This window comes from Molossus molossus, unplaced genomic scaffold (genome assembly GCF_014108415.1).
Source record: "Molossus molossus isolate mMolMol1 unplaced genomic scaffold, mMolMol1.p scaffold_m16_p_16, whole genome shotgun sequence".
Lineage (NCBI taxonomy): Eukaryota > Metazoa > Chordata > Mammalia > Chiroptera > Molossidae > Molossus > Molossus molossus.
In genome coordinates, this window is record NW_023425351.1 from 63119501 (window position 1) to 63135229 (window position 15729).

Consider the following 15729-nt stretch of genomic DNA (forward strand, 5'->3'; position numbering starts at 1 on the left):
AGCCCTGCGGGGCTCAGGGCTCCTGCACTCTGCGGCCAGCTGGAGCCCCTGCTCGACGCTCCTGTACCGCGCCTGCTCTTGGGCCACCTGGGTTCACATTTTGGAAAAAGGGGGTCATCCAGCAGTGGCAGTGCAAACCCAACCGCCTACTCTACTGTGTCCAGAGAGTGACAGCGGGAGACGGAGGGCGTGGGCCGGAGGGCGGTTACCCGGCACCTGGCGCAGCACCGAGCCGGCCGCCCCGGTGCAGGGGCCCCGCCCCCGGCCTCGCGCCAGCGGCGGAAGTGACGCACGCCCGAAGCCATTTCCGGCGGGCCGAAACTAGGAAGAAACTTGAAGCTGCAGAGGCTCCTGTGCTGCCCGTCCCCGCCGCCCCGGTGCCCCGGTGCCCGGGCCGCGCCGAGCCGTCGGGAGCCCCGCCATGGGGCCGTGCGGGCCGTCGGCGGTGTGAGGCGCGGGCCTCCCGCGGGCTCCCGGACAGGCCGAGGGCGGGAGGCGTCGTTCCAGCCGCGGTCCGGGGCGGCCGGCGCGGGCTCCCGGCACCATGAACATAGACGTGGAGTTCCACATCCGCCACAACTACCCCTGGAGCAAGCTGCCGGCCAACGTGAGGCAGGTACGGCCGCGACCTGGGGCCGGGCCCCGCCCCGCCGCCACCTGCTCGCTGCGCCCGCGGGGCCGGGGCCTCTCGGCCGGCTCCCGCCCTTCCCCTCGCCAGCCTCGGGAAGCCGACCTGCAGCCCCGGGATGCGGAGGGGGCGGCCCCGGGGCCGCCGAGGCAGGACGGGGCCGTGGCTGAAAGGGAGGGATGGGATCGTACCCTGGACTCGCCTGGCGCCTTTGCCCGAAGCCTCCGTTCAGCCAGGCACTGGCCCGGCGCCTGCGAAACATTGGAAACCCTGACCTCCAGCACTCCAGGACGGCGGGAAAGGGACGAGAAACCAGTGAGCGCGTCACAGGTGACAGCACCTGTGCTGTCGCGCATCTGGGCGCCCAGGGGAGGAAGTAAGACGGGTCCCAGGGCGTGTCCGAGGATGCGTCCCCGAGACATTTAAACTGGGCCCTAAAGGACGAGTAAGGGATCAGAGGGGATCAAGACTTTCCAGGGAGAGGGCAAGTCGTCTGAAAAGGCTCGGACAGTGAACGCGTGTTTCCAGGGAAGCATCCTCACGTCGCCCGAGTTTGCAGGTGTAGGGACTGTATAGAGGTCTGTTTGGGGCCGGGGTTTTGTGCATGCAAGGCGGCCGGTAGCAGATGAGGCTGAAAAAGCAGTCCGAGCCAGATTTCGAAGGGGCTTTGTACTTTTTTTATTGGACTTTATCCCCCTGACAAGATGCCTTTATGAGAGACGTTTCAACAAGAGAGTGATAGGAGGTTTTTGAGAGTCAGTTCTCAAATGTTTGAGTTAAATTTTTACTGAGTTGTTAAACATACTTATTAAACATCGGCTGCGTGCTATGCCTTGTTCAAGACAGACCAGACCCTGCCTTCATGGAGCTTACATTTTAGTTAAGAAAGATAGTAAGTGAATGAACATAAAATATGGCAGGTCGTGTAAAAATCATATGCAACTAGTGGTACTGCTGTCTGTGAGGCTCTTGTTTCTCCGATTGACCTTCAAGTTCCTCCCATTCTTCTGGATTGAGAGTGAAGTTCTGTTTTCCACTGGTACGGAGCAGTTGTATTTGGAAACTCTGGGATGGTAGTGGTGATGGAAGGATTATTACTCTGCCTCCTTTCCCAGCTTGGAGACTCAGTTCTAGGAAATGAATAATTGAAAGTTTGGAGATGTGTCATGTGACAGAAGATGCTTTCACTTTACGATTTCAAGAAAGCAGAAAAGAGGAAAGTTAAATTTAAGGAACTCAGAAATTTTGATCATCAGTGGCTGCCCATGTGGTACTTAGCTTGATCTGGAAAAAGAAAGGTCTGCAGGAATACATTTCTCTTATTAAGCTTGAATGAAGGCTTTGGTGGACACTCATCTTTTAAGGTTTTGTGGCATATCTGAAGACATTTGGAAGAACCAACAGTCTTTTTCTTTGTTTTCATTTATTCTCTACTCTTCCTTTCACAAAAATAAATGTAGCATAGTGGAAGAAAGATGGATGATTCGATTATGTCCAAGATGAATAACTGGCCTTAATTAGTATTGGTAAAAAAAAAAATCTAAACCTTAGTCATGACTATTAAAAGTAATCACAGAACAGTGTTACAGTTAGGTACAAACATGACATTTAAAAATATTTTTGGTAAGATCACTTAAAAGAGTAGCTCTTTAGCTTAGGATAAGTTTCCACTTGTAGAAGGTATTGCAAAGCCCATCTATACAAGGTACGTCTGTGGTCTTTCTCTAGTCTTGCTACTGTTTTCTCTAGGTCAGTCTCCACCAGAATTACTGCATCAGCTTTCTGTCTGTGGTGTCTTGCCCTCAGAATGGGATGCTCCAGTCCATTCTTCACACTATACTGGGGTGAGCTGTCTGAAGCACAGAAAGCTGTTCTGAAAGCTGGGGGGAAAGGGGTTCACTTCCCATCTCCTAAGGATTTATTGGAGCTTCTTTTTGAATCTCAGGTTTTAATTCCTCCAGGAAGGTTTCCCTAACCCCCTAAATCAGTTGACTCTCAGGTGTGTTAACAACAGCCCTGTATTTCTATACTCAGAGAGCACTTGCCCACTATGTTGCATTTTCTGATTACATCACTTGTTTTGCTTTTGTATTTTGGTCACCTATCATATAGTTAGCTTTCAGTAAGTATTTTTGGAGTGAATGGAGGATGGCATCAGTGTGATCCCCCTACCCCCAGCAGCTAAATTAAAGCTCAGGCAATTTAAAAATGGGGAACATTCCTTGTATGGAAAGGATTTGGTTTTGACATTAGAGATACTAAGCACTTTTGATAGTTTCCAGTAAGTTTCAATAAGTTTAATTTGGAAATGACTCATAGTTTCCTGTTCTGAAAGCTGGGGGGAAAGGGATTCAGATTTTTAAAAAAATGTTCATTTCAAAACTGTTCAAAACTGTTGTTTTTATATGGATGAGATGAAATATTTCTATGTATTATGAACTTAAAAATACATAGAAAGTTGTGGATAAGGTCATTATTTCAGGATATTAAGAATAGTTTACCAGTATCTTGAATTCATTGTTCAAAAACAGTCCATAGTTGTTTTATTTTAAATCTTATCATGAGGTTCTGTATAATCCAAGGAGGGTCAATTAAAACATATCTGTGTATTTTTTTTGAGGTGCACATTGGGATTAGGGTTTGTAGGAACAAAACTTTTTAGCATAAACTGATGGTGGGTGCTTTATACCCATTGCCTATGTTGCTCTTCATCTGTTGTAGGACCTTTTATATGCAGCCCAATTCCATTGGTCAGACTTGGTCCTTATTTCTGCAGGGTCAGCACTGAGAGTAAAATGAGCTTTCTGTAGTTGCCTCCCATAGTGGCAACAGTGTTTTAAAATGTGAATGGTGGGAAATTTGGGGTAGGAGTGGGAGACAAGCCAAAGAATCTTTGTGAACAAAACAGTTATATTTTATGTAGTGGGTAATGAAGAATCAGACAAACTAAAAAAAATTTTTTTTTTCCTTTATTGATTTTGGAGGGAGAGAGAGATAGAAACATCGATGAGAGAGAACATCGATTGGCTGCCTCCTACATGCCTCTCACTGGGGATTGGGCCCACAACCTGGGCATGTGTCCTGACCAGGAATTGGACTGGCAACCTCTTGGTGCATGGGTTGACGCTCAACCACTGAGCCACACCAGCCAGGCAAGAATCAGAAAAACTTTTAATGTAGTTCTCAGGTATATGTGTGCACACACGTGTATTGATCAGGACCAGTCATTACTAAATGCCTAGTGCAAAAACTTAGATGTTTAATAGATAGCATATTTTCTAATTAGCTTATAAATAATGGACCCTTATATTTTGTATGAGTGACTTGATTTAAACTTTTTATTCTGGGGTTACCAGGAATGGAGTTGGAAAGAGAGAAAATGGTTGTAAGTTAAGATAAATTAAGGGATTTACCTTGAAAAAGAAGAACAAATCCTCAAGTTTGAAAGTTGATAAGATTTTAGCAAATTGTCTATTGTATGTGTGTTTCTTAAAGAGACTTTGATTTGGCATTAGTGCTAGAGGAAACTCTTTAAAAGGTTTACAGAAAACCTTAATATTTTGAATCCCCTAAATATCTTCAATACTTACCCTAGCTTTGGTGCTTAGGAATTTTATTCCTAACTACTTCTAATGTTAAAGTGGGTGAAAATAATATAAACAAATACATTCCAACAGTAGTATGAGTTGTAGTTTAATCTGTGATAATTAATCTAGTTGCAGGAAGAAAGATTTTTCATTTTCTCACATCCCTTTTTTTAAAAATTAAAATACTTCCCACCAGTGGTTCCATTTATTTGCCAGTTGATATAGATGTGACTTTCATCTGTTTCGTGAAGATTGCCTTAAGTGAAAGTATGTGTCTGGACATTTACCTTGGCTTTTAAAAACCTATGAGTAGGAAGTATGAATCCTCTGATGTCTAATTTTATTTTAAAGCACATTGGAAAGATCATACCTAGTAATTAGAAGGGGGATAGCAGTCATTTATTAAATTAAGTTTATGGTTGCACATTGAATATAATTTGACTTTAATCAGGCCAACGTATTCTTTGCTTTCATGAGAACCCAACTTTGAGCTTTTAACCCTAGGTGCACAGCTAGAAAGTATTCTGATCATTAAAATACATTGGAATTCTAAAATTGTCTAAATGTTTTCTAATGAGACTGTAAGGAGACAATGTTTTAAAGAAGTAATCTTAAATTTAGAGGCACATTTGAAATGTACATTCTCCAGAAATCTTAATTTTTAATAATCATATTACTTAGCTATAAATGATTATCAAACAGGGATCTGTCCTCAGTTGCCATTCTTAAATTTAAATAAATGGAGGTGTAAGAAACCATCCATCCATCCATCCGTCCGTCCGTCCATCATAAATTGGGAACAGTCAGGAAAGGAAATCTTTGTAAGTAGATCTTAGTGCTTTGTTAAGGGAAGTTATGCTCTCAAACTGCTATTTTATTTGATATTAATTACTTCAGATAATTTTAATAAGTCCTTTTAGAAAGGCAGACTGAAAATAAGCATATTGAACTTTTGCTCTAAAACCATAATAGAAAGTTAATACTATAATATTTAAGAAAATCTTCTTTATTCTATTCTGGAAATTAGAGATTCCAGGATAAAATTAGGGGGCATGGTTTTGAAATCTTATGGGGGAAAAACTATTTTAGTTTAGAAACTATTTGAAATCTATCTGTCTTTTTTTTTTTTTTTTTAGAGTCTTGGAAATTCACAGAGAGAATATGAAAAGCAGGTTGTCCTGTATAGTATCCGCAACCAGTTACGATACAGAAATAACTTAGGTGAGTAGAGATATTTTTACCTTGAGGTAGAATTGACTGTTGTTGAGTTATCATGGTTATAAATCTGTGCTATCCTTTCCATACATGTTTTATAGTACTAAAATTATTCCATGTACAGACTTTAAGAAACTATACTGACCCATTCCACCTAACTATTTGCATTAGCAAGTAGATTTTTTCTTTCTAATTCTGATGAAAATTATTTTTTAGAGTATTGTTAATAGATTTGTTTTACCTATAGAATATTAATCTTGATTCAAATGCCTCTTTTTACTTTAGATAATATGCCAGAAAAGAAGTACATTAGTTCTTAATAATTTTTTACTTTGAGTTTTGTTTGTGTTTCTTTTTTTAAATCTTTATTGTTGAATGTATTACAGATGTTCCTCATTTTTCCCCCATTGACCTCCTCCTCCCTACTCCCAACCCCCTCCCGCCTTTTCCCACACTGTTGTCTTTGTCCATTGGTTATGCATATAAGTTCTTTGGTTTATTTCTTCCCACCCCCCAACCCCTTTCCCTTTGAGGTTTGTCAATCTAGCAATGAATTTGTACTTCTTAATCCCTTCACCTTTTTCACCCATTCCCCCAACCCGCCTCCCATCTGGCAACCAACAAAATGTTCTCTGTATCTATGAGAATGTTTCTGTTCTGCCTGTTCATTTTGTTTGTATATTCCATTGTCAATAGATATGTATTCATTGCCATTTTGTTTGTTCATATATTTTATCTTTTTCTTCAGAAAGACCCTTCAACATTTCATATAATAACGGTTTGGTGGTGATGAACTCCTTTAACTTTTTCTTGTCTGGGAAACTCTTTATATGGCCATCGATTCTAAATGACAGCTTTGCAGGATAGAGTAATCTTGGTTGTAGGTTCTTGCTTTTCATCACTCTGAATACTTCTTGCCACTCCCTTCTGGCCTGCAAAGTTTCTTTTGAGAAATCAGCTGACAGCCTTATGGGAACTCCCTTGTAGGTAACTAGCTGCCTTTCTCTTGCTGCTTTTAAGATTCTCTCTTTGTCTTGAACCTTTTACATTTTGATGATGATGTGTCTTGGTGTGGGTTTCTTGGGTTCATCTTGTTTGGGACTCTCTGTGCTTCCTGGACTTGTATGTCTGTTTCCTTCACCAAGTTAGGGAAGTTTTCTGCCATTATTGTTTCAAACAGGTTTTCGATTTCTTGTTCTTGCTCTTCTCCTTCTGGCACCCCCAAGATGCGAATGTTGGCACGCCTGAAGTTGTCCCAGAGGCTCCTTACACATTTATTTGGATTCCTTTTTCCTTTTGCTGTTCTGATGGGGCGTTTTTTGCTTCCTTATATTCCAAATTGATGGTTTGCTTCTTGGATTTACGTACTCTACTATTGAATCTGTGTAAATTATTCTTTATTTCAGTTAATGCCTCCTTCATTTCTGACTGTGCATCCATCATTTCTGACTGGTCCTTTTTTATGTTCTTGAGGCCCTCACTAAGTTCACTGAACATCCTTATAAGCAGTATTTTGAACTCAGCATCTGTTAGGTTGCTTATCTCCATTTTGCTTAGATCTTTTCTTGGGGTTTTGTTCTGTTCTTTCATTTGGGACCTGTTTCTTTGTCTCCTCATTTTGGCTGCCTCTCTGTGTTTGTTTCTGTGTATTAACGAGAGGTATGGGGCTATCTGAGACCTGATGCTGCTTGTTTGAAAGAATTTAGGAAAACCTGAAGCAGGATCCAAGACAGGCCAATCCTATGGTTAAGCAAGTGGCAACAGCTTGGGTGGGCCTGAAAGTTGGGTGGGCGGGGCCTCAGGGAGTCACCAGGGCAGGGCTACCAGTGTGAGCCAGGTTGCTGGAGTCCCAGATATGGCTGCTGTCTGCCGCCCCAGGGAAGGGCTCACCAAAGGAACAAAGGCCTCTGACAGCATGTCTGTCCTGGAGAAATCCCCCTCTCCAGCCCTCGCTCTGATGCCAAACAGCTCAGTTCTTCCCTATGTCTCTGGCGCCCCTCGAGCTGCCTCCCCTCCAAGCTTAGAGGTTGTAAGTCAGATAAGTCCATGCGTGGGCCCTTTAAGAGGAGCTGCCTGGGTCTCCAGCCGCCTCAGCCTCCCTGAGCCTCAGTTCCCGCTGGTTTTTCCAGCCAGAAGTGATGGGGATTCTCTTCCTGGCATTGAAACCCTGAGCGGGGCACCTGGTGTGGGACAGGGACCCCTCAGTCCTCAGGAAGGACCTTCCCAGCCGAAGTGTCCTCCTGATTTTTATCCCCACACGTGGGTGTGGGACCAGCTCGTCCCCTCCGCTCTCCTACCAGTCTCCATGTGGCTGCTGCTTTAATTCCGTAGCTGTAGGACTTCCATTCAGCTCGGTGTCAGGTGGTTCTGAATGATGGTTGTTCTGTAGTTTAGTTGTAACTTTGATGTGGTTGTGGGAGGGCAGATACCGCGTTTACCTACCTGACGTCTTAACTGGAAGTTTGTGTTTCCATAAGTTTTCCAAATAATATAACTTTAATGAAAACTCTTTTGATAATAATTAGAACAATTTTTAAACATATTTAGTTCCTTGTTTTAATGTGTGCTTTTTATATGTCAGGTTTCTGATTAGTCTATTCTGTTGGCCTAGTCTTCTCTCTCGGGAGGTACTCTTATTTTAAGCAGAATATTTCAGACATATGTTTTCTTTTTAAATTTATTCCATGTATGTCAGAAATCTTTTTACATTTAAGTCACAAAGACCAGAAAATAGTTTTTAAAAATAGACTTGATTTTATGGAAAACTACCATTTCGTTTGGCTATCTTGCAAGGTGGCATAGTAAGGGATTGGATGAATTATGGCTTATGTTTTATACATTTTTGGGAAATGTTCCATTCTTTCTTTGCTTTTGATTTCGTAAGAATTATTTCTCTATCTGTCCTATTATACATTTTACATATATATTCTGAAGTCTCTTTCTTGTGGTATAATTATTTCTTTGTTCCAACTTAGATTATTTTATTTGTTCTCTTCCAATTTATATACTTTTCTTTTTAATTAATATTGGTTTGTAAAGTATTTCTCATTGCATTTGTAATTATATGTAAGTATAAGACACCTGAATAAAACTGGAGAATCTCCTTTCCCCCAGTTAAACATGTCAAGAAAGATGAACGCAAATACTATGAGGAGCTGCTGAAGTACAGTCGAGACCATCTCATGCTGTACCCTTACCATTTATCGGATATTATGGTAAAGGGCCTGAGGATGACACCATTTTCATATTATACTGGCATTATGGAGGTGAGTTTACAGTGTACTCAAACCAGTAGGAAAGGGATGGGACTACGTATCAGGTGCATTTTGCAGCCGATGACCAGTCTGCAGCCCTCAGCAGCAGTGTGCGTTGTTTCTGAGTTTACAGTGTAAAAAGGTCTGATGGTTACAAGTTAACTGTTTTAGCTATACTTGTACAAGTATTGTCATTATTAGTATTTTCACAGTGGAAATGTATCTATTTTTTATTTTTTCTTGAAAGCTTTGTTTATGCTGTTATAACATCAATCAGTCATTTATGTGAGCAGAGTTTGTATAACATTTATTGTTTTTAATGCATGATTAAGGTTAAAAATCTGGATGATAGAATTGAACATTAAGCTCAGAGAATCCTAATACATTTAGCTATTTACTAACTGTAGCAACAATAAGGTGCTGTAGACCTAGCATTATATAATACACGTGTCAGAAAAAGAGAACTGTTTGAGTAGCCCTGGCTGCCAGTCTTTCTGTAATTATTAACTTTCAGATGTTAGCCTTTTCCCAAAGGCAGTTTTTAGGCCTCTGTTGAGTAATTGTAAATACCAGTTATATACTTTTTAAAACTGAGCTTTTTGTAAAGATTGGCAATATTTAGCTAGCATTCATTTGCTGCTTAATTATTTTTGAGTGCTACTGATTTGTGCTCACTAGCCACTTTAAGAACAGAGAGAAGCCTGGAACTAAAGGCGTTGGGGACCTATAGTTACAGTGCGGTTAGTTCTCTTTTTGATGTGGCTTCCTTTACAAGAGCTCCCCTCGCTTATCTCCTTAAGCTCCTTATCATGGGCACTTCTACAGTCCCCTGTCTCCCGTGTCCCTATTTTGGAAGAAATACAGAGAGATCCTGAGGCCTGACAGCTTAGGTTTCTGTCAGTCCCTTTGCTGAGAACCAGAGAAGCGTGGTGAAGGTGGCTGCTGATCAGCGAGCAGAATCACTGTTGCTTCTCTTTGATTTCTGGTCTTGTCCACAGGTTTGAGGGAGATGATAGAGGGAGGTTTTGTCCCATTTACCAGCTTTCAGTTATGTCCATGTGCTTGCTGCTGTCTGGTTTCTGTTCTTACACCACTGGGTCTAGCTTTTGGGTTGAAAATGGGTTTAATCGCCACAGTAAATAGTTGGTTTATTATTGGAAAAGCAGATGGGAGTTGGAAGAGCTGGATTCTGAATTTAACTCTGCAGTTGAGTGGGACTCCTAGGAGCAAAGATGACTAAATGGTTAAATACTTTGCTGGTAGTGCATGTCTTAGATGTGTGTTGATGGAGCTGTGACACATTATTTGGACTTTTCTCAGGATAGAAGTCTGGGATCAGGTATGAGTATGGAGAAGCTGGAATCCTGAGCGCTCATAGGGGTATTCCTCACATAGCTTCCACAGGGCAGGAGTCACAGGGCAGCTGTCGGGGATTCACAGAGAGCGCTAGGAGAAACCCAGGCCTGAAAGTCTGATCTTAGTCACTAGGTTGAGACCAAGTGTAAAATGCCATTATGTGGTATGCATGCTTTCGGTTGCCAGACTCTGATCTCAGAGCTTCAGGTAATAATTATTGTTCCTCTGTTTGCTATATAAATATGTATTTGGACACATGTTTTTACTTAAGGACATTTTGCATTTAAAATTTTTTATATTTTTTATTTTAAAAAGGACATTATGAACAGTGAGAAAAGTTATGATTCTCTGCCCAATTTTACTGCTGCTGACTGTAAGTATTTAATTATGCGACGCGAGTAATGTTTAGTGTGTCTTTGTGCACGCATGCTGTTGTGTCAGTGTCATAATGTGTGTTTTTAACCTGAAACACATGAAAGATGAGAGCAAGCATCATTGTTGACGGGAATTTTGTCAGGTGATACAAATCAAGTGTAAGATTTAGTCTAAATGTCTAAGGAATATTTTGGAATTTTTGAATCAGAAAAATGGAACTAGTCTCTATATTCCTAGAGAATGAAGTTCTTCCTGATGCTTGGGTTATGTGGTGTACCAAATGAGGGAAGAAAACTTGTATAGGATATTTTTACAACATGGAACACAGTTGTTACTGACACAGTTTGCTGGTGTTTTATTATGCTTATTTTAATGAAGTATATATTTGAAATGTGACATAGGTCTGTTGTATAAGAAGAAACTTTTGCTGAGAAGTGCACTTTGACTTCTTGAAACTGGGAGGATTTCTGCTTTTTAAAAATTTTCTCATTTGGCATTGTCAAACGTGTTAGCTTGAATTTATCTCTCTTGGTTTTGTTTTCTTTTATATTTTGTTTGAAGAATTCTTTTTATTATTATTATTTTTAAATCCTCACCCGAGGATATTTTTTCCATTTATCTTTAGTTAGAGTAGATGGGAGGGGGGGGGGGGGGAGAGAGAGAGAGAGAGAGAGAGAGAGAAACATCGATGTGAGAGAGACACATCTGTTGGTTGCCTCCCGCACGACCCCAACCAGGACCAGGGCCAGGGATGAACTGCAACCGAGGTATGTGCCCTGGTCGGAATAGAACCCTCGACTCTTTGGTCTGCGGGCCGACGCTCTAACCACTGAGCAACCGACCAGGGCGGCTGAAGAATTCCTTTTAATTTGATATTGCCAACCAATAATCAAAAGATGAACAACAGCCAAGTGTTTTTTCCTAAAATACTGTGAGTGTACTGGCATGTCGAGACGCACTGAAAGTTTTTAAAGGAGAACTCTTCCTTTCAGGTCTGAGGCTTCTGGGCATAGGGAGAAACCAGTACATTGATCTGATGAATCAGTGTAGATCATCAAAAGTAAGTTAATCAGTTCTTTCTTATCTCTTGTCCTCATCACAGTCTGATTAATTTTTTAAGTTTAAGAGTAATGAATTTTAATTTCTCTGATCAAATAAAATATAAGTAATATAGAACTAGTATAAGAACTCCTCAGTATTATCTAGCTTATAGCTTAAGTGATTATTTAATTAAAACATTTGGTGGCATAAAACATGTAGTTTATTATTTTTTTGTTTGTTTGTTTTGTTTTTTATCCTCACCTGAGGATATTTTTCCATTTTTTGTACAGATAGAGTGGGAGGGAGAGAAAGGAAGGGAGAGAGAGAGAGAAACATCGACGTGAAGGGACACATCGAATGGCTGCCACCCGCACAACCAACCAGGGCCGGGGACAAACTGCAACCGAAGTACGTGCCCTTAGCGGGAACCGAACCCGGGTCTCTCCGGACCGCAGGCCGACACTCTAACCGCTGAGCCAAACTGGCCAGGGCTGTAGTTTATTTTTAATAATTAATTTTGTTCTGCTGGTCTTTTTCTTGCTCATTCCACTCCCAGGGTTAACTTAGTGGGTGAAATTAGTATACTTTCTAAAGGCATTTTCACATCCTGGTCATTTTAGTTTCTGGATTTAGATCCAGATTTAATGATTAGTTTGTTTAAGTAAATTATTTTGAAATAATTTGAGTATATTTTAAAACTCCATTTAGTATATCTAGAATTACAGATTTTTAAAAATGAGAATTTAAAAAGGTATTAGCCTGTTAGAAACAGTCTTCTTAGAGAATTGATAAGAAAGTAGTAAATTTAGACCAATTGCAAATTGTACTATTGCAGAAATTTTTCAGAAGGAAAACAGCCCGTGATCTTCTACCAGTAAAGCCAGTGGAAATTGCCATAGAGGCGTGGTGGGTGGTGCAGGCTGGATACATCACAGAAGACGACATAAAGGTAGTTATCTTATAAATTATTTTTATTTTAAAATTTATTTTTAATTATAGTTCTCTAAAAAAAAACACTATTTGGTTTTACTGAAGAAAATTAAACAAATTCAAAGTTTAAAATGATCTTAGAAAGCTAGAATATTGGTGAGTTCCCAAGATATTCTTTAATAATGAGGGAGACTTGACTTGGTTCAGGCACAGTAATCTGGGGATTTTAATTAGATAACAGTTTCAGGTAAACTGACGTGATGCTGCAACTACTGACAGTCCTGTGAACTAACATTTTGAGCACTTGCTGTGCTAAATGTGCCCGGCACTGTTCATGGGCTTTTAAGTGTCTCATGGGATGCTCATAACAGCCCCAGAGTTGTGTGTAATTTGTACCTCATTTTGCATATGAGGAACAGAAGCACAGAGAAGTGAAGTGATGGCTGAACTGAGCACAGAGATTAAGGTGATTGCTCGAGTCGTAGTGGTAGTAACGGTCCAGGATTCTTATGGAACCTGTGTTATATATATGTTTTTTAATCCTCACCCAAGGATATTTTTCCATAGATTTTTTTTTCCCCAGATAGGTAGAGTGGGATGGAGGGAAGGAGAGAGAGAGAAACATTGATGTGAGAGAGACATATAATATAGACTGGTTGTCTCCCACACGATCCCCAGTAGGGATGGAACCTGCAACTGGGGTACATGCCTTTGACTGGGAATTGAACCCACAACTCTTCCATCCACAGGCCAGTGCTCTAACTGCTGAGCCAAACCAGCCAGGGTGTTTTTTTGTTTTGTTTTTTAATATTTTTTATTGATTTTTTTTTTTTGAGAGAGAGGAAGGGTGTGGGGGGAGGGAGAGAACATGAATCAGCTGCTTACTGCATGTCCCTTACTGGGGGTCAAGCCTCAACCTGGGCATATGCCCTGACCAGGAATCGAACTAGCAAACTTTTAGTGCACAGGTCAATGCCCAACCATCTGAGCCATACACACTGGCCAGGGCTGGAACCTGTGTTCTTAAGTACACTGCTAAATTGTTGTACTGAAGTGGTAGGTGCTTTCATAGGGCGATAGTGTCAAGATGAAGGGAAAAGGTATGCTCACTGATCAGACCACATTTGGTAGGAGCCTTTTACTATTTTTAGAAGAGTGTTGACGAACAGGAAAGGGGTGGGGTGGGACAAGAGCCCTAGAGACAAGGTCATATCTCTGTGTGGCCGAAGAAATGTAAGTGAGCATGTGGACATTTTTGTTTGTTTGCATTTTATTTTACCCCAGAAGACAGATAAATCAAATGAGTGGAAAGGCTTAGAAATTTTGCTTTAGTATAAATAATTCCTGACAGAGCTGTCAAACAATGTCATAAGATAGTGAACTTCTTACCCCAAATAGTCATGTGGAGTTTGAATCAACTTTATTTTTGAGAGGTTCAGAATCAAAGATGGATCAGATTTCAATTCAAAAAAGATGAGTAAATATTGGTATTTATTAGTGAACATTTATTACTTACCAGCAGGTATTGTTATTTATAGTTACCCTGTTTTCTGAGTTCTGTTTGTAGCATCCTTTGGCACCTTAATTGATGGTTATGCACATAACTTTTTTTGTTAGAATTCTAGAGTGATAAATGAAAAAAAAAGTAGTTCAGTCAACAAACATCATATAATCATTCGTTTAAACATGAATAGATTTGAGAAGACATGAATTAGTTAATTAGGATAGAACTTAATTGAAAATATTTTGCTTTTCTTAGATATGCACTTTGCCTGAGAAATGCGCTGTTGATAAGATCATCGATGCAGGCCCTCAGCTCGCTGGATCACTAGATTACAATGTAGTACATAGTAAGTGGTTAGTAGAAATGGTCTTTTGTCAAATAGAAACATGCTTTAAGCCATCAATAATTAATAGCAATTATTTATTAATTAGTTAAAAATAGTAATATTTCCTAAAGGCATGTTATTTTGTCAAATGTAACCATAGTCCATAGTTTTCCACTGTGGTTATAATTAGTCACATCCACTAGAAATTTACACAAATAAATCATAAGAAAAATTGTGTAGGTCTGAGCATATGAGGGAAGCTGAGATTTGAAAACTTTAATTCTTCTATTTTACTTTTTTATTTTTCACACGGCATTTAGTTGTATGAATCTTTACTACAGAAAATCAGTTTTTTTTAATGTTTAGTATTGCATCTAAAAGAAGGTACTTTTGTTTCTATAGGTTTATATAACAAAGGATTTATTTATCTGGATGTACCAATATCCGATGACAGTTGTATAGCAGGTAAGCATGTGCTAATAGTTTTCTTTTCTTTTTTTTTTTTAATGGTTCTGGGCATTATTACTCAAATAAGTTAGACACAAATTATTGTAGGATCTTTGATGTTAGAATTTTGCAGAGAAAGACATTTTTTTCTCATTACTCTGTAACATATTGTGGTGGTTTTACTTAAATTCCTTATTTTCATTTTTATAGTATTTGGTGTACACACTATATTATAGTAATAGAAATATGAGATAAGTTTTTTACAATCCTAAAACAAATTATTGTATTTATAAATTCATGTCACATTTTAGTCCTTGCTTAGTGCATCACAGCTTTTACATATATTCAGTAATACAGAATTGTGTGTTCTCCAGTCCACTTATCTGTGCCTTATATTCCACGTCACTACCCTCTTTTTTGTCTTCATCTCCTCCTTCCTTCCTACTTCATTCACCTCTCCAGGTTAAATCAATATTAAGGCCCTTCTGTATTTTCTTCTACACTTAATGGGTTGTATCAGTTTATTAAATCATTTCCCTGTTGCTGGTCATTCATATTATTCCCAGTGTTTTGCTACAAAAGTGATGTAGTTAACATCTTGGAATACAGAATGAAGTTTTTTTTCTATAGGTTAAATTTCTTACCAGTTTGTAGAAGCACTTGTTATATTTAGTTATATGTTACAAGTATGTATTCCAGCATGTCTTTTAGCCCCTGTTGTTTGTATTCTCTTTTATCATACTAAGATATTTAATATTTGTGTAATTAATTATAAAGTGTCAAAAAAATTCCAGGGATTGGCTTTATTATTAACAGTTGACTGTTGATAGGGATTATTACAAAAATACACCCTCATTTCAGTGTTGAATCTCGACTGGTTATCCTGCATGAGTGTGTCCTGACCTTTATTTGTGTTAGCATGTGTTATACTTTAATCACACATTTTGAACCATGTATAGACATGAATTTTCTTTTAAGCTTGGGAGGCAGCTGGAAAACGAAATGAAATACTAATTGTGTAGTGGACACTGTAATAAATAAAATACTAGTTTTAAAATGTGAGAGGT

General features: G+C 39.7%; 1 protein-coding gene across 4 annotated transcripts in view; it reads left to right on the forward strand.

Moving 5' to 3' along the window:
* Positions 1-315: 315 nt before the first annotated feature.
* Positions 316-15729, forward strand: part of FAM91A1 (family with sequence similarity 91 member A1) — a 45121-nt gene continuing 29707 nt past the window's right edge. Inside the window, exons 1-8 of one of the 4 annotated variants that reach the window (XM_036263861.1) lie at positions 316-616; positions 5352-5436; positions 8545-8696; positions 10356-10413; positions 11408-11475; positions 12292-12405; positions 14146-14236; positions 14618-14680. In XM_036263861.1, coding sequence (XP_036119754.1) covers positions 545-616; positions 5352-5436; positions 8545-8696; positions 10356-10413; positions 11408-11475; positions 12292-12405; positions 14146-14236; positions 14618-14680 — 703 coding nt within the window. In that variant the 5' untranslated portion in view covers positions 316-544. Of the gene's footprint in view, positions 617-2090; positions 2473-5351; positions 5437-8544; positions 8697-10355; positions 10414-11407; positions 11476-12291; positions 12406-14145; positions 14237-14617; positions 14681-15729 lie in introns of those variants that run through there. The other 3 variants (XM_036263863.1, XM_036263862.1, XM_036263864.1) reach the window with 3 other exon arrangements.